General features: G+C 47.9%; 1 protein-coding gene across 1 annotated transcript; it reads right to left on the minus strand.

The window, feature by feature from the left end:
• Positions 1-3,051: 3,051 nt before the first annotated feature.
• On the minus strand, positions 3,052-8,024 carry LOC110543179 (sperm motility kinase X-like). The gene is made up of 4 exons (XM_060372144.1): positions 6,570-8,024; positions 5,623-5,690; positions 5,127-5,283; positions 3,052-3,075 (listed from the first exon to the last, which is right to left on the minus strand). Exons 1-4 carry the CDS (start codon positions 8,022-8,024, stop codon positions 3,052-3,054), a joined length of 1,704 nt encoding a protein of 567 aa, XP_060228127.1.
• Between the last annotated feature and the right edge of the window lie 10,726 nt (positions 8,025-18,750).

Raw genomic sequence — 18,750 nt, forward strand, 5'->3', positions numbered from 1 at the left:
GATTTGCATGTTCATTCAATCTGGGCTAGGCTCTGTGCTGACCACACGGGATATCTGGATGGCTACAAGTTCTTGTCCTCATGGAGCTCAGATGACGAGGTCACTGGGGACAGAAGAGAAATTAAACTATACAGTCACCATAGCAAAGCGCCCTGGCTATGAGGAAGACCCGCTGAGGCTCTCAACCACCACAACTCAGGGAATCTATGTGAAGTGCAAATTTCCATGTCCTCATCAGACACACAGAACCAGAGCAACTGCCAACACTTCTGGGAAAGCTGAAGTCAGAACCCCCGGGGCATGGGATGGCTGTCTAAGCAGCCATCACCTCTTGGAGGTGGCTGGAAAGGGACATCTGGTCGATGAGGAGGCTTGACCGTTCTGGGCCCAGTATTTCCCCAGTACTCCCTGTTGATGACCACACAGATGCCTTTGCCCTCAGGGAGCCCTGTCTACCTGACACACACAGTCCTGCTGCTTGAGACTGGAGCTCAAAAGAGGCTGCCAGGGAGAGGGCTCAACCAACCAAGAGGTGAAGGAGATAACCTGAGTAGGCTTGGAGGCATGAACAGGCCTGATTTGTTGGAGGCCCACCAGTGAGGGTGTAGGCTTGTCCTAGAGTGGGCCTGGGTTTTCCCTACTGCACAGTTAAGAACTGTATTCGAATCTTTCCAATGACCTTTCCATCTCGGAGCCACCACACCAGACTCCTAAACCTTCAGCCCTTTGTGGAGAAATACTTGCTAGTCTGGAATGGAAATTTTTTTTATGGCTGGGGTCAGCCAGCCGAGGAAAGAGCTTTCTGTGTGAGCCTGGTAATCTGAGTTCAATCCCTGGAATCCACCTAGGAGGATAGGGCAGGAGGATAGGGCAGATTCCAAAAGTTTGTCTTCTGGCCTCCACAAATGCACCCTAGCTCATTTGCATGCCTTCTCCTGTCTTCTTCTTCTATCTGGATGGATTTTGTTACTAAGAGTTCTTGGTAGGCTTGATGGAGCCATGCCTAGTGGTCAGCTGGTGATGGAGGCAATGATGGAGGAGATGGAGGTGGTAGAAATGATACCAGGAGTGAATGAGGGTGTAGAAGTCAGACGGAAGGAGACACTGATGGTGGTGGTGGTGGCAGTGCCGTAGGTAGAGGAGGTGGTAGGAGCAGTTATGGAAGACGTGGTGAGGATGGGTGACTTGTCCTCAATGTGGGTGGCAGAATAGGTGAGGAGGGGTAGGCGACATATAAAAAAAGAGACGAAGGAGCCCGTGGTGGTAGAAGCAGTAGAGGCAGAGCAGGTGAAAAAGATGGTGGAGGTGGCAGAATTGAGGGCGTGAAATGGTCAAGGTGAAGGAGAGTCGTAATTATGGAGATGTATACAGGATAGAGATGATTGCATTTTTCCAGATGGAGTTGGAGGTATTTGGTCAAGTGTTGATACCAGTGGTAGGGACTGACCATGTGGTAGACAGGGACAGAGATGGCGGAAATAGTTAGAGATGGTGGGGATGACAAAATTGTGGGTGGTAAAGTTGGCTGGGATGACGGAGAGGGTATAGTTGATAGAATTGGTAGGTTTTATCTAGGTGATAGAGACAGTATGGGTGATGGGGTTGATGCAGATGGTGGAGGTTGTCAAGGTGATGGAGGCCATGAAGATGATGTGGGAGCTGAAAACGGAGAGGTCAGTGGCAGTAATAGAAGTGGCAGAGATGATGGAATTGGTGGAGGAATGGAGATGGTGCAGGTGATAGATGGAGAGGGATGGAAGTAATCAAGCTGAGGACGGCTACGGAGTTGGTGGTAGAGAGGGAAAGGAGACATTTACGTGTGAAGGTGTGAAGCTGAGGGAGTGGGTAATTCCTTTCCATATTTGATGCAAAAAGGGAAAATTAACTTGTTCTTTAGAAGCAGTGAAATCCTAAAAACAGTCTCAGCAGAATCAGGGAGGGAAGCACGTGCTCAGCTGCTGCCAGTGTTCCTTTTGCTCTGGGGTTTGTGGGGTTCAGGGTAGGGGCAGGAAATACCCGGATGCTCTGCTAAGCCCTACCAACCACCACACGGTTGGATGTGGGATTTGTGAGCACAGCCCTAAGGCTGGTTGGGAAAACCTCACAGGATTCAACTAGTTCAGCCAAAGACAGTGGGTGGTGCCTGCTGAGCAATAGGCGAAGACTTGAACTCTGGTTTCCCTGACAAGAGAAAATAAATCCCAAAGCCTTTGTAACAGCTTTGCAAACCTCCAGGGCTGCATTCCTGCTAAGAATCCTACAAGGGTCCCCATTTTACAGATGGAAAACTGCGGCTTTTTGATTGTTTGGTTTTTAAAGACAGGCTTTCTCTGTGTAGCCCTGGCTGTTCTGTAGTTATGACCTCAAACTCAGATAGCCACTTGGGAGTGAGAGATAAAAGACTTGCACCACAGGGGGGGGGGGGAAAAAAAGCCAGGTGATAGAAAGCCCATATACCTCAATTCAAAAATCAGTTCCAAAATCAGAATTGTATGTAATCTTTATGGTATTAGTAGATTTCCCTGAATCTTAATATAATTGCTGACTCTCAATGTGTAGAAAGAGTTGTTTGGCATATAGAAACATATGGAGTCACTCCCAGCCTGTATAATTATTTAGTATAATAGGCAAAGAATTGCTTCATCTTACTACATATATATGTAGGTTCATTATCAGTCTTAATGTGTGAAGGTGTCCCCCAAATTTCCACTATTTCTAATAAATGTGCAATTACACAATCAGCCCTTTCAGCACTTAAAGCAGCTGCCCGTTGAAACCCTGGGTATACATCTATGGTATGGAGTACATACCTTTGTTTTCCAAATTCTGCAAAATAAAACACATCCATCTGCCATATCAAGTGTCCATCCTATGGGCTCAGAGTTGCTCAGAGTGTTTCGGATGTGGAAGTACATTATGGGGATAGAGGCTATCCCAATAGCATGACAATCCTTCCTTTCAAGACTGTTGAGCCTTGTCCTGCATTCAAATTCAGGGAAGCACCAGGATGGATGGACCGTACATGGTCAGACACACAGACTTCTCTGTGTCTCACGCTGACAGTTGTTGGACAGTCTAGGGAGAAAGAACAAATGTCTTATCAATGTGATACTAGGATGGAAAGATAAGGCTTCCCAGATCTCTCCCCAAAGGCTGTGCAAGGCTGATTAACTAACTGTGCAGGTGCAGAGGCTTGGAGAAATGGAGGCAGCCTTAAGATCTGTCCAGCTGAGTGCATACACGAGGTAGAGGCTTGAGGATGCCATGAGGCAGGGACACAGCAGGTTGCTCCTCCAACAGAGAGTCTCTAGTTAGACCCTCACAGTGGGGCATGTGGTGGGGAGTGTGGGCTCCAATGTGAATGGTCGCCTTGAAGGAGCAAGCATAGATACACAAGAGGTGAGTCCTTAGGGCAGGACTGGTGTCAAGAGAGGGCACAGCTGCCTTTGGAGTTACTCCCAGCCTGTGAGGTTTCCAGGCTTTGTTCTGAGTTGGGTCTGAGGACTCAAGCACTGGAACCTGTGATGGCTTTGGCATGTGTGTGGGTGCGGGGCTCTTGCAAAAGGATGGCAGGAGGCTCCTTCTAAAGAATTCCCATCCGGCTGCTTGTAGGCCTCAATTCTCAACCTGGGAACCCATCTTGGGACAGGTGGGACAGGCAGACTGGAAACTGTATCACTAGGGAGAGATTAGTTACAAAGGACAGAGGAAAAGTGAATAAAATGAAGGAAATGCGCTCACCTGGTGGTGAGGGTGACTCCTCGGTCCCTTTTCATTGGAGTCATGTTCTCCCATGAGGTGGCCTTTGTCTTAGCGGGTGGCAGGCAGCAGCAGCACAGGTGTCTGAGGCCATTCATGATTGTCTTCTTCACCCGCTTCCAGCGTTGATGCCGGTTGCGGGGGGAAGCAGTGCCTGCGTCCTGAGGCTGGCCAGGTGTGATGGTGTCCTCCTCGGTCTCTTCCTCTTTGGTCTCTTTCACTTGATGGTGTCTGGTGTGATGGTGTCCTCCTCCTCGATCTCCTTCAGTGTGTGTGATGGTGTCCTCCTCCTCGATCTCCTTCAGTGTGTGTGATGGTGTCCTCCTCCTCGATCTCCTTCAGTGTGTGTGATGGTGTCCTATTCCTCGATCTCCTTCAGTGTGTGTGATGGTGTCCTCTCCTCCTCGATCTCCTTCAGTGTGTGTGATGGTGTCCTATTCCTCGATCTCCTTCAGTGTGTGTGATGGTGTCCTCCTCCTCCATCTTCTTTAGTGTGATGGTGTCCTCCTCCTCGATCTCCTTCAGTGTGTGTGATGGTGTCCTCCTCCTCGATCTCCTTCAGTGTGTGTGATGGTGTCCTCCTCCTCGATCTCCTTCAGTGTGTGTGATGGTGTCCTCCTCCTCGATCTCCTTCAGTGTGTGTGATGGTGTCCTCCTTCTCCTCCTTGATCTTCTTTAGTGTGATGGTATCCTCCTCCTCAATGTCCTTCAGTGTGTGTAATGGTATCCTCCTCCTCCATCTTCTTTAGTGTGATGGTGTCCTCCTCCTCCTCCTCAATCTTCTTTACTGTGATGGTGTCCTCCTCCTCAATGTCCTTCAGTGTGTGTGATGGTGTCCTCCTCCACCTCCTCCTCGATCTCCTTCAGTGTGTGATTGTGTCCTCCTCCTCCTCGATCTCCTTCAGTGTGTGTGATGGTGTCCTCCTCCTCCTCCTCGATCTTCTTCAGTGTGATGGTGTCCTCCTCCTCGATCTTCTTTAGTGTGATGGTGTCCTCTTCCACGATCGCTTTTAGTGTGATCATGTCTGGTATGATGGTGTATGGTATGATGGTGTCCTCCTTGGTCAATTTCAGTGTGCTGGTGTCTGGTATGATGGTGTATTGGGGTAGGTGGGACAGGGATACTGGAAACTGGAAACTCCTCTTACTAGGGAGAGGAGTCTCACCTTGTAGAAAAGATTATGTTTCCTGCCAAGAATCAGGGAGTAAAGGACAATCACTACCCAGAGGGCAATCTGTGATGTTTATGCAGGCTGGGGGAGAGGGTAAGGGCTCTCACATAGAGCAGTAGGGCACCTCTGCACCTCAGCTCTTCCCCTCTGATGAAGGCCCAGTGGAAAGCCAGCCCCTCCTGCCTGGGATTTTACCTGGACAGATCTGCACTGGGGTGGGCCCTGTGCAGAAGGCTCCTGTGACCACACTGGCTCCTGGACATCTGGCCTGAGAGGCTTTCCACATCTCATCCAGGCTGATCCGCAACCCTTGGCCCGCAAGCCATGGAGCTGGGGCTTGTCCTCTTCAGGACTTCAAAGCAAAAAGACACAGGTAGGAGACTCTTACTGACTTTGAAGCACACAGAACTTTCTGTGCTGGCCCTGCAGCATCAAAGTGCCCTACTGGTCTCTAAGCAATCTCTGCTGCCATTGCCCAAGCCCCAACTGCTCCTTTCCCTGCTTTATCAGCATATGCATACAGTCCACTTGTTGCTCAACAAGCCTGAAGTCACATTTCCGAGATTTCTATGGGATTGGTCTTTCTCAAGTGACAGAGATTGTTAAGTTCATAGGTGTGGCACAGTGTGCAAATTCTCATTACTTACAAAGGACAGAGGAAAGGTGAATAAAATGAAGGAAATGCACTCACCTGGTGCTGAGGGTGACTTCTCGGTCCCTTTTCATTGGAGTCATGTTCTTACATGAGGTGGTCTTTGTCTTAGCGGGTGGCAGGCAGCAGCAGCACAGGTGTCTGAGGCCGTTCATGATTGTCTTCTTCACCCGCTTCCAGCGTTGACGCTGGTTGCGGGGGGAAGTGGTGCCAGCGTCCTGAGGCTGGCCAGGTGTGATGGTGTCCTCCGGGGTCTCTGCAGGCATGATGGTGTCCTCCTCCTCGATCTCTATCGCTGTGATGGTGTCTGGTATGATGGTGTCCTCGATTACTTTTGGTGTGATGGTGCCCTCCTCGATCTTCAGTGTGATGGTGTCTTCCTCCTGGATCTCTTTTAGTGTGCTGGTGCCCTCCTCCTCGATCTTCAGTGTGATGGTGCCCTCCTCCTCGATCTTCATTGTGATGGTGTCCTCCTCCTCCTCCTCCTCCTCCTCGATCTTCAGTGTGATGGTGCCCTCCTCCTTGATCTTCACTGTGATGGTGTCCTCCTCCTCCTCAATCCCCTTCACTGTGATGGTGTCCTCCTCCTCCTCCTCCTCCATCTCCTTCACTGTGATTGTGTCCTCCTCCTCGATCTCCTTCACTGTGATGGTGTCCTCCTCCTCCTCTATCTCCTTCACTGTGATGGTGTCCTCCTCCTCCTCGATCTCCTTCACTGTGATGGTGTCCTCCACCTCCTCCTCCTCCTCCTCCTCCTCCTCCTCCTCGATCTTCTTCACTGTGATGGTGTCCTCCTCCTCGATCTCTTTTGGTGTGATGGTGTTTTCTTTGATCTCTTCTGGTGTGGTGTCCCCCTCAATCTCTTTTGGTGTGGTGTCCTCGTCCTCGATCTCTATCGGTGTGATGGTATCTGGTGTGATGGTGTCCTCCTCGATCTCTATTGGTGTTTTGGTGTCCTCCTTGGTGATGCTCTCTTTCAGGGAAACCAGTGCTTCTTCTTCATCGATATCTTCCGGTGTTAGGGTCTTTTCCTCTTCGATGGTCGTCATCACCGATAAATCCTCAGAGGAGGAGCTTGAACTGTCCTCTTCCTCCAGGAGACTCCAGTGTTCCTCTTGATGACTGCATGACATAGTGCTCTTTGGGTCACTTGTGGTCTCATTCCGGGCCGGTGCAGAAAAGTCGTTGTAGAGAGCCCGAGATGGATGGTCACTTTTAGTGAGGCTGTCACGTGAGTCAAACTGTGAGAAGTAAACAGTCATTTCCAGGATGCTGCCCTTGAGGGACTTAGCAACAGGACAGCCCAGGTGGGATAGGTGGAGAGGATGTGCGTCTGGCTGGCAGCGCAGGGTGGCAGGCATGCTATGGCATCTGGGAAGGGGCCTGGAATAACGCTCCTCCTCTCTTTCCTGGGCCTTCGATGGCAAGGTGGAGCTGTAGGGAACAGGCTCAGCTCTCCTTAGGCTTCCGGGAAAAGTGTGAGGCTCTGTCAGGTGGAGGACGGTGCCCGGCTGCCTGGGTTTCACAGGATTCACCTGGTTGTGGCCACAGTCTCCCCCAGGTGACTGGTGTTGCAGTATAAGGTAAGTTGCCATCACCTCGTTGTATTTGTTATCTCTGAGAGACTCAATGATCTCTTCTGGCTTATAGCCCATGACTCTCATGGTCCCGACAATGCTAGGGCTTGGGGTGCCTGGGACACTATGGGTAGACACTATAGGTGGCGAACGTGCCTCACCGGTCCTGATCAAGGGGCACCTCATGATGTCCTTGATGGTGGGCCTCCTGCCGGGATTGATTCTCAGTAGATCGAGGATGACATTGGAAAAATTGATGGACACATGGTGAGGAATTTGAAGGTTGCCCGAGGTGACCTCGTTCTTCATGCCTGCAAACGAACTGGCCTGGAAAGGGTAACGTCCAGACACCATGAGGAAGAGTAGAACCCCCAAACACCACACATCAACGGGATAAGCTTCATATTCGTGCTGTGCAAAGAGTTCTGGGGCACAATAGGGCCCAGTGCCGCAGAAACCCCGCAGTTTCTGCCCAGGAGTCACTTTGACAGCGAGACTAAAATCTATCAGTTTGGAGTTCCCTCTGCAGTCCAACAGGATGTTTGTGGCTTTAATGTCTCTGTGGACAACTCGGTTATCATGACAGTAATCCACAGCACGTGCGATCTGTGTGAATATCCTTTGGGCCTCAATCTCCTCTAAAGGCCCCCGTTCCAGGATGTGCCTCAGCAGCTCTCCCTCAGAGGCGTGCTCCATCACCAGGTAGGTGGTCTCTGCTGTCTCCACCACGTGAAATAGCCTGACGATATTTGGATGGTTCAAGGATTTCATAATGGTGATCTCATTGTTAAAAATCGCGTTGTACTTCTTATCTCTAAGGATTTTTACAGCCACACAGGTCACAGTGGGCACATGGAACGCCATTTTAACTTCGGAAAAATGTCCGTGTCCCAGAGTTCTCATCATCTTATAATAGGTGTTGAAGGGGTCCTCCACAGAGGAGCAGGCCTTCACGCCCTGCTTCAGAGCCAGGCCCTCCTCCTTCATGCGGCTAGAACCAAACTTTCAATGAGAAAGTTGACAGAGTTAAAATCAGGCACTAGGAGAGTATTTAGAGCTATGAATTCCTACCTCCAAAAGACTAGGAAAAGAAGGAAGAAAGAGGTCACACACATTTCAGACCGCCTAACTGGATACTTAAATGCTTAGAGAGACAAGAATGAAATATGTTCCAAAGCAGTGTAGAGCAAAATAGGATAGATTGGTTTGACAGGAATCAACTGCAAACTGGAAGAACAAACCAAAAGGAGTCTAGAAACTAAGAGCCACTGATAAGAAAGAACAGTCATCCTCTAACCCTGAGCTCACGTGTACTGTGGGAGAGCAGGCACTAATAAAATTAGATGCAAGAGAAGTATATAGGACAACAGACACCCCAGAAACCCAGCGTGTCCGGGCTGGGGAGACAGCCCGCGAGTCCAGGTACAACTAGCTCTGCGGAGGACCTACCTATATTTGGTTCTCAGGACCCAGGTCAAGTGGCTCACAATTGCTCCAATCCCAGCTCTAGGAGATCCTACACCACTGCCCTCTGAGGGCATCCATACACGTGCGCACACACCCACACACAAGTGCACTCACTGCTACTACACATCACGTCAATAGTGAAATATCTTTCCTTATTCACATGAGGGCGTCAGATCCTACAGGTAGTTATGATCTGGCACGGAAGTGCTGGATATCAAACCTAGTTCCAGGAGTACATGCTCTTAAAGTGACAGGCCATCTATCCAGACTACCCCACCCCCAAATAAATCTTTCTTTTAAAACCGAGAGGGTCCATCCCATGAACTGGAAGAGAGTGTCTGTTTATTAAATAAACATAATAAAATGTTCTAAGACGGAAAACAGAAGGAACTTACCATTGTATAGTAAGTTCTTAGTAAGTCCAAGTATGTGTGTCAGGAGCGGAGCGCAGAAGTCCAGTCGCTCTCCAACAAGAGCTTCTGCTGTATAAGACAGGGGGAGTGGAGAATGGTGTGAGTGTGTGAGGGAGGGAATAGACGGAGAGTTTGTGTTTAGTAAACGAACATAATAAAATATTGTAGGTTAGAGAACAGAAGGAACTTACTGTATGGTGGTCAAAACGGCTTGTGAAAATGCGAGTATAATCTGTCAAGAGTGCAGAAGTCCAGTCTCTCTCCAACCAAGAGCTTCTGCTCTGTAAGACAGGAAGCAGGCTCAGCCAGAGCCTTAAGTGGATAGGTGTCACAATGGCTCCTTGTGGTGTCAGAGCAAGAAATGGACCAACGATCCCTAGGCACATCCCCCTGGGTTCCCTCACATTCTGTCCTCCAGGGACAGGGAAGCTGGTCTTGAGCAATGGGGCAGTAGGGGCCTGAGGAAGCTGGTTACACTCAAGTGTCTGTCCCCAGTGATGCCCAGGGAGCCACCTCGTCCTGCTAGGCCCACTGCCCAAGGTCCACAGTTTGCTCCACCTGGTGCCACCTGGTTGGAACAATGTTCAAACACTTGATTCTTTGTGGGACTTGACACCCAAACCTTAAGGAGGACACAAAAACACACACACACACACACTCCATCTAGCCATGATACAACTAGCTGTGAGCTGACTGAGAGTCCTTCAAGGGTCAGCTGATGGACCTTAGACAGGAGGTCGAAATGAAAGTCAGGAAAGTCTCAGAAAGGTGAACACGTGGCAGTTAGAAAAGCTAGCAAAGTGGAGGCAGGAGGATCAGTTCAAGTCCTCTTTGGCCACACAGGGATGCTGAGGCCAGCCTGTGCCACAGGAGACCCTGCCTCACCAAATACAAAAGCAATAGCAAAGAGAAGATGAGAAAGGACCGCTTTTGTTTTCTGCATGACCTGGGTTTCCAATGCTTCATAAGTTAATGGTTGCTGTTACACACGGAGCCTAGCCACAAGTGCGTGTGACAACAATGCTTGAGGATGGAGGGCTGATCAGCCATGTCAGCCAGGTCCCTGGGCCTCTGGGACTCAGACAAGGTTTTACGGAGCTGAGTGTTGTGGAACAGGTAGATAGAAGGTGCCCCTTGGTTCTCTTTTCCTACCTTGAGGGCACTTGTCATCAAGTTTTTGATGTTTCCCCATTTCCTTGTACAGGAAGGGACAGGTGGAGACTCCTCTTTCTTTTGGAGGGACAGGGAACCCTGTTAGTGTTGTGGAACTTCAGTAGTTGTTATTCTCTGATGAATTAGCTGTTCTCTTCATGGTCTTCTTAGTACAGCAGGCATGGTGGTATTGGGCTCCTCCTTACGTCCTCATGGAAATGTTGGGCCTCTTGGTGTTCATGGAGTCCTGAAGGTAGTGAGGGCAAGAGCAGGCTGGCGGGGTAGGGGGTGTAGGAGGAGGCCGGCAGAAGCTTACTCTTCAGACGGTGTTTCCAGCAATCTCCACAGCCGGCTCCTGATGGAGCAGACTCAGCTGAAGAGGAAGGTGGACATGCTGAGGCAGGAAAACAAGAAAGTGCAAGAGGATTGGGCCCTGCTGCAGCACCAGTTGGTGGACCTGCAGCAGATCTGTGAGGACCAAGAGGAGGAGACTTGCGACCTCCAGACCCAGGAACTGTCCAAGGTCAGGGACCATTTGCCCATTGGACTTATCTATACACCTGAACTTTCACCTATCACCCTGCTCGCTAATCGACACACCCACCACCCGCCCACCTCATGCAATATGACTGTTCTTTTCTCTGTCAATGCACAAGTACTCTGGGAAATGAGCCTAGTGTGAGAATGTCAGTTACTGGCAGGCATACCCTGCTGTTCTGCTGAAGGCGCAGTCCAAAGAGCAGCATGGGGAATGAGACACCCCACGATTAGATGTTCTCTGGAAAGCCGGAGTGCAGTGTACCCAGATCATTGGTGCCCTCTGGGTCCTGTGGCTGTTTGCCCTGGCAGGGTCATGTGACATCACAGGTAGGAAGCAGCTGGCAAAAAGAAGAGCCTAGTAGTAATGCCAGATGAGTGCTTCTCATTGTCATCCATTTGGATATCGTGTGGCCTCCTCCATTCTTCCTCACTCCAACGTGGTCTCCTCTGTTGCCCAGCTCTTAGTTCACACGGACAGATGCCTGAATTAGAGTTTCTCAGCCCTGTTTTCTGGGAGTTATTTGGAGTGTTTATAATCTGGAGCTGCCTAGATGACAAGGGAAATGTGGAGGACTTTTGACAGTTTGATGAGGTCAGAGTCTAGAGACTTCAAAGGAAAAAATTCTCTACCCACCTCAACATGTCTGGCTAAGCAGAGCAAGCTCCTCACAGCTAGTTTAGTCCCCAAGGGATGGATAACAGAATTGTGAGACCATTCTGAAAGAGCTTGTGTGCGGAGTCTAAACTCCATGCTCTTCTAGCATGAAGCCTCTGGGCAGGGTGGACAATCACGCAGTGTGCATTGGCTAGAGGAGGCCATTGGGCATCTTTCACGCCAGTTTCTACCTTGCAACAGGGTTTCTTCCTTGCCCTGAAGCTGCTGTTCTGGCTGTCCTGGCTGGCCAGCAAGCTCTGGGTCCTCTGTGTGTGCTTGCCCCTGTATGACAGTGTGCGCACGCCTGTGTGCAACCCTGCACTGAACACCAGCTTGTAGTGAGCAGGAGCGGGAAAGACTGGAGAAGCCCCTGCGGAACGCCAGGAAGCAGAAGCAGCTGGCCTTCCAGGACTGAGCCTTAAGGCTGCAGCATCAATTTGAGGAGCTCCAGATGAGGTAGGAGTCCAGGCTGGGAGGAGAAGGTGAAACCATCTGGGTCCCCTCTTCTTGGATTTTCTGTCTCTGTCTTTATGGGCTTTTGCTCACCAGCAAGGCTAGGAGCCACTCCTGGGAAAGAACACCTTAAAGTATTGTGCTGCTCCAGTCAACAGGAACTTCTAGCCAGGAAACAAGATGTTTGACACCTTCTGAGTCTTTTGTAAATTCCTAGCAGGCTGTCCTTAAATTCATGACAACTGAAGACCTCTCCCTCCCAAGTGATGGGATCTCAAGGGCTGCATACCACACCAGGCTAAAATTTTATTTTTATTCAGGAACATCCCCTGATCTCTGCGGTGTTTACCCATTTCTGTGAGAAGGGTTCTCTGCAGAGACTAGGTTAAGGCGTTTCCAGGATGAAGCCAGGCAGATGTCTCTGCTACAGGGATGATCAGAACCTTGATGGGAGTGTTCTGTAACACACTCCCATAGACAGCCAGCATGCAGTCTGCCCACCTCTAGTCCCTAGGAAAACAGAGCTTTCAGTGTGGTGCCAGAGCCTGTGCAGGGCCATTGTTGGCAGGCACACAACTCAGGAAATGCTGCTCCGGCATGACAGGCTCCATCATGCATAATGCTTGGGTGCAAGGAGGAGGAGCCTCCGCACACAAGCTCTTTCTGAGCAGGAGGAATGAGCCAGCCTCATGACCTTGTTCAGGTGCCCAAGTTGCAAGGCTGTATTGTTTCTCTCTGTAAAATGATGTGATCCATCAGAGAGTCATCATGAATAACTTCTATTTCGATCTGATTATTAGGGTCCGTGATTTTAAATAATGATGCCCCTGGACTGTAGGAGAAAGTGCTAGTCTTCGCAGCAGAACAGAGAACATCCAGTTCCTAGATCCAATTCTGACCTGCCAGTAAAATGGAAACATTTTGTAGACCCAGATATTGTGTGACTCTTCTTTCTTGGGATTACAATGACTTCAGTTAGGAGATCAGTGTTGACTGTCCAGCACAGTTGAGGTGATGGGAGGTAGCAGCTTGAAGGCTGAGATGGCAGGTCCCTACCAGGCCTAGCTCTTAACTGCCTTCCTCTCACAGGTCTGAAGAGCTGCGCCTTGAACTGGACCTGGCCATAGCCCCCGAGGAGAGCCTCCTGCAGAAGGAGCTGCTGCACCAGGAGCCACCTGCTGAGCCCCAGGAAACACGGACTTTCTGGGAGGAATAGTCCTCTTCAGAATGGGTTTCCCTTGTGTGAACAGGCCCTGATTCTATCTAGCCAGTGAGCCAGCCAGGCTGCTTCTGGGTCTGAGTCCCTTTGCTTTTGTGACAACACCCCTTGAGAGAACTGGTGTCTCCTTTGCCACTAAGGGTTCAAGACCAGCCACAGGCTGTGGGTGTGTCCTGCTAAATCTGCAGTGAGAGAAGGCTGCTGAGCATCATTTTCTCTGTGGGTTTTGGTTTTGGTTTTCTTTCTTTGTTGTTGGTGTTTTTTGTTGGTTGTTTTGATTTTGCCTTTCTTATTTGGATTTTACATATTCTTGTTATTGTTTTATAAAATTTGGTTAGAGTACTCGCTTTTTATATCGACTACCCTTTTAAAGACCGTTTTGGAAAAAAATGTGTTTTATTATGATTAAAAATGCAATTTCCAACGCTTTGCTCTTTTTAAAAATTCATTTGTTTAATACTTTACAGCCCAATGCCAGTTCTCTCCCTCCTCTCCTCCCCTCCCCTCTCTCTTTCTCAGAGAAGGGAAGGTCTTCCTCTGGTTTCAGGGATTGTGAGCTCTACCCTACCTTTCTGATCTTCCTTAATTCAGGGAGGCAGCTTCTTTCTCCATGAAATGCCTTCTACCCACCACTGTCCTCTTCTTCAGCACCAGACAAGAGCAAACAGACCTCAAATCTCACTGTGTAGCCCATTACATCCCAGTCTAAACAACTCTCCATCATGTCTCTCAGTCCTCAGAGTCACCCTTTGACATAGGTACCATTATTAGTCTTTCTACTGAGTAAATGGGGAAACTTGAGTTATGGAGGAGACAACAGATGTGGCACAGAAGAAGGGGATTAATATTCATACCCATGGTAGAGTGCAGCCTGGCATACTCAGATCCCTGGGTTCAGCCTTCAGTACTGAAAAAAAAAATCAAGCCAACCTGAAACACACACACACACACACACACACACACACACACACACACACCACTGTGCTAGCCACAAATTTCCAAAACCAAGTCTACCTCCTTCTCACCTCACTGTAACCTCCAGGAATGTTTCCAAAGAATGTGCAGATCAACTCTTTGGGGTACTCCAGAGTTGAAAGACTTATTTGAATATCAGAGGAATGAAGGTTCTCTTCTATTCTTAGTTTACTTTGGTCTCAGAAACACATGGGATTCCCAGAGACTGAGATGTACAGGTGTCCCTGAAGGCTTTATGGCCAGAAGCAAAACGATCCAGGAAGAGACAACAAAGAAACTCTGTCCATCTTGAATTAGCTGTCCTTAACTGGTTCATACTTCTAGAGTCTGACATCAGGTCCTTTATTTTAGTCACATTTAAACACAGCACTCTTTAGGAAAAAGAAAGTATTAGCTCACTCCCCTGTGTACAACAAAGGTCAAGACATGTTTATATGGAACCTCTTTTAAAGGAAATATGGAATCTCCCATAAAGATAGGCAATGTTGATGCAGAAAGAGTGCTCACGATTTAAGGTCTGGGAGAATGACTGAGGTAGGGTTTCCTTAGGCCCTATGATAATAGAGAAGTTGCCTAGGCTGTTGTAATCTACAGGTGACATCACTCATGGTGTTAGATTTAATAAATTCAGAAGCAATGCTCAAGATTTAGGCGAAAAGCATATTGGATAAACAAACATAATGTCTGGGTGATACGGGTGAAACCTGCCTCTACAAATTGCAAATGCTCATCAGACTGTAAACCACGTCTTTTCTCACCATGCCTGCTGGGAGACTAGTCAATGTCTTTGAAGCTTAAATCTGCGTGTTTAACTTTCTCTGGTTCTCCAGTAGTCATCTGTGTGCACAGAACCTGTTATGCCAGGACCACGGGCCCCTCGGAGACCACCAGGAGATGACTCTCTGCAAGAGCAAGAGAGCTTCATTATGAAAGCAAAACTCGGGACCCAGGTCTCACTGAAGTGGGATCCAGAGCGCTGAGGGAGCAAGGTCTTTTGTTTGTTTGTTTGTTTGTTTGTTTTGTTTTGTTTTGTTTTTGAGCAGGGTTTTTTAAAGGGAAAAAGGACAAGCAGGCAGTTTCCATGAGAGCAAGCAGGGGTGTTCATGCCTTGACATGACAGGATAGGGTAAAAGCCATAGAGGTGAGGTGACCTTCTACAGAATCACAATTGCCATTCTTCTAAAGTACATCTGGAACTCTGGGGAGAATTTTTCCAACAGATTCTTATTGATTGTTGCCAGGGAGATTGTCTCTATTTTCTAGGAAAGTTAAGTTTGTTTTCTGCCAAGGGCACATTCTGTGATACCTGAGTTCAGCTCCTGGTCAAGATGGTTCCTCATTTCAAACTGGAGTCACCCAGGCTAACTTAAACTCTTCAAACCTTTTGCTCTCAAGAGTGATTTTTTCAGCTCAGAGCAGATATATCTCTAGACTGTACATGAAACACCAGAGGGGCATGTGGACATCCAGATTGCTGGGCTTTGGCACAGACTCTCAGGGCAGGCCTTCTGGGATACTAAACCTGCATATGCCCCACAGAGACAGTTATCAGTAAGACTCCAGTGAGCCAGGCCCTATGAAGACTCCTCCAGAAAGAGTCAAACAATTTGTGACTGTGCTTGCATTTAAGCCAGGGGAGTTTCCTCTGACTGCTACCTAAGCCCTTCATATCCCCAGGCCTAAGCGATTGCCTCCATGCTCTTGTCTGTGCTCCATGGCAAGGGAGGGGACTGCCTGCTCTGGGAAACCTAGGCTGGGTTGTCAGACAGACCAAGCTTTCAGCCCCCCTAATCCTGTCACTTTTGGGTGACAGGTCCTGAGAACACAAAGGGCCAAGTCAGGTCATATTTCTACAGATTTCTCTGTCAACTTTCCCACCACTTTGTGTTGAGGGATTTTATATAGCAATGTGCCTTCTCTGGCAGAAATACAGACAGGCCTTTCATCCCAAGAGACAGAGGTAAGCAGGTCTCTGAGTTCAAGGCCAGGCCAGTATAGAGCAAGTTTCAGGTAAAGAAAAGCTTAGGTCCAGGTGTGGTGGTACACTCCTTTAAACCTAACACTCAGGAGACTGAAGCATGCAGATCTCTGAGTTCTAGTGTTTTTCGTCTGTTTTTTTTTTTTTTTTTTTTTTTTTTTTTAATTTGTAGTTGTTGTTGTTTTTCCAGAAAATTACGTTGAGTCAATGAGTTAAGAGGCAATGCAGTGGATTTGAATTATCAGCAGTTAAGTTTATGGAATTCAGAGGCAGTTTTTAACTGGGAGAGTTTTACAGAGAGAGGTTGAAGAGAGAGCAAGCTAGACACAGGTGAAGACAAAATGATGTAGAGAATGAGAAGGAGCCTGAATATTAGAACAGACTGCTAGAGTTAGTTTGAAGCTAAGAAAAGCAACTCAGTGAGAAACTGAGAGAAGCCAGATTGAATCAGTCAGCTGGGAGGGGAGTTTAAACCAGAACGGCTGAGTTGAACTGAAGAGTTTAAATTAGCCTGGGTGACTCCATTTTGAAATAAGGAGCCATCTTGACCAGGAGCTGAAGTCAGGTACCAGGAAATATCACAGAATGTGCACCTGGCAGAAAACAAAAGTAGCTCTGCAAGCAACAGCCTCCAGGAAATAGCACAAAATAAATGTTTAGTAAAAAAATAGAGACAATCTCCCTGGCAATTGTGATTCTGTAAACGGTCACCTCTCCCCTATGGCTTTTACCCAATTCTGTAACATCAAGGCATGAACCCCCCTGCTTTCTCTCATGGAAACATGTTAGCTCCCTGCTTGCTGTCATGGAAACCGCCTGCTTACAATATTTCCCTTTAAAAACTCTGCTCACTCAGGGCTCAGGCTCCCACTTCTCTACTGCTCTGTCAGTGAGACTTGGGTCCCGAGTTTGCTCACTCTTGTAATAAAGCTCTCTTGCTCTTGCATCAAGTCGTGTCCTGGTGGTCTCTGAGGGTCCAGTGATCCTAGTATTACAGAATCAGCCAGCCACAGTTCAAAAAGACCTAGAAATGGTGATCTTATTCAGCAGTAAGTCCCAAAGGCTGAAAATATTCTAGTTTTAAATTAGATTGTACAGTAGCCGGGAGCTTCCAGGACTAAGCCTAGCTCATCAGACCAGGAATCAGCAAACCTCTGAGACAACAGTTACGTCTGGGGAATAAAGTTACTTTTATAAGTGTGCAGGTAGGCTTTTCTTTATTTTTATTTGTATTATTGTTTTAGATAGAGTCTCGTGGGCTTCAGGCTAGACTCAGGCTCCTGCTCCATCTGCTTCTATTTTTCTACTTCTAGGTATCAGAGGCATGCTACCATAACCCCAGAGCTGGTGGTTCCTTTCTTGGATGTTCCTTTCAGTGACATCCCTTTCTGCATGCTGACAGCGTAGGAACGTTCCCTAATTGTCAGCTAAATAAATAAATGAAGGGCAAAGGAAGACAGACTTGTTAACAGCTACAGGAATCCCAGCAGAAGAGCATGAGTGCTAAATGGTAGGGGAATGGGCCACAGCCAGCAGGGAAGGAAGGGGGAAAGGCTTTGTCTCCCCTGTGCTGTCACAGCAGTGTCCATGCTTCTTCACTGCAGGTATCTGTCCATTCAGAAAACATCAAAGATGCTGTGTGCATTGTCATACATAGATCATTACCTCTTCCCACAACATTGCAAAATATCCAGAGCACTCTGTGGTCCCCTCCCAAGCATCATGTTGGTAGTCTCCCTTTTCTCATCCAGCTTCTGTGTGAATCTACAGGGAGCCTTGCCTTTTCTACATCATTTGGTCTTGAATGTCTACGCCATTAGACCTATAGTGTTTCGAGTTGTCTAGTTTTGAAATCTATGTCCAAAATTTTAGGCACATTTATTTGTGTATGGATATGTGCGGGTGGGGATGCTTCTGCCATAGCTTGATGCTGGTTAGGGGTCAACTTGCAGAAGGTGATTTTCTCCTCCCACTATGTCCATCTGAAGGGTCAAATACTGGTTGTCAAGCTTGACAACAAGTGCCCTTACTCAGCGAGTCACTTCTTCAGCTCATGGTTTTGAAATTTCTATGCCTGTGCTTTACCTTCTGTGTTTAGAGTGTGTGTGTGTGTGTGTGTGTGTGTGTGTGTATCATGTTTTAATTTTTGTATTAGTTTTAGTGTATCTGCTTTTATTTTGAGGTTTTTTTTATCCACTTGGACTAATTTTTTTTGCAAGATGATAGATACGGATGTAGTGACATGTTGTTCCTTTTGGTGTTGTTGGGGATTGAAACTAGGGCCTCATATGAATGAAGGAAACGTTTTACCACATTTAAAATCCTTTCTCCTTTCCTGTTTTTCTTCTTAACTTTTGCGATTTTTAGGAAACAAAGTCTCATAAGCTCAAGCTGGCCTCAATATCCTGAACTTCCAGCTTCTACTTCTTGAGATTCTACTTCTTGGGATTACAGGTGATCAATCACATTTGGGCAATACTTTGTTTAGTGTGAGACACGGTCTTGCTAAGTTGCTCAGGCTGGCTGTGTCTCTCTCCTTGTTTCTTTTCATTGTGTGTCTCTGTGGCTCTTTCTCTGTCTCAGTCTTTTCTGTCTCTCTTGTATACTTTCTCTACATCATCCAAGTAGGTGAGATTAAAAAACTGAACCACAGGTCAGGCTAGGGCTACTTTTAGAGCCTGATTTTCTGTGCCACTCTTGCCAGCTTCTTTTTCAGCCTTTGTTGATTTTCTAAGTCT

Source organism: Meriones unguiculatus, chromosome 18 (assembly GCF_030254825.1).
Source record: "Meriones unguiculatus strain TT.TT164.6M chromosome 18, Bangor_MerUng_6.1, whole genome shotgun sequence".
Classification (NCBI taxonomy): Eukaryota; Metazoa; Chordata; class Mammalia; order Rodentia; family Muridae; genus Meriones; species Meriones unguiculatus.

What these genes read in the sequence shown, in the direction of transcription:
- LOC110543179 (XM_060372144.1), bottom strand. Translation starts at nt 8,024, where the DNA reads ATGGCGTTCCATGTGCCCACTGTGACCTGTGTGGCTGTAAAAATCCTT. An exon ending in GAAGTCACCCTCAGCACCAG is followed by an intron (nt 5,284 to 5,622) that starts GTGAGTGCATTT and finishes TTTGCTTTGAAG; the next exon opens with TCCTGAAGAGGACAAGCCCC. An exon ending in CCCAGTGCAGATCTGTCCAG is followed by an intron (nt 3,076 to 5,126) that starts GTAAAATCCCAG and finishes CTTTCTCCCTAG; the next exon opens with ACTGTCCAACAACTGTCAGC.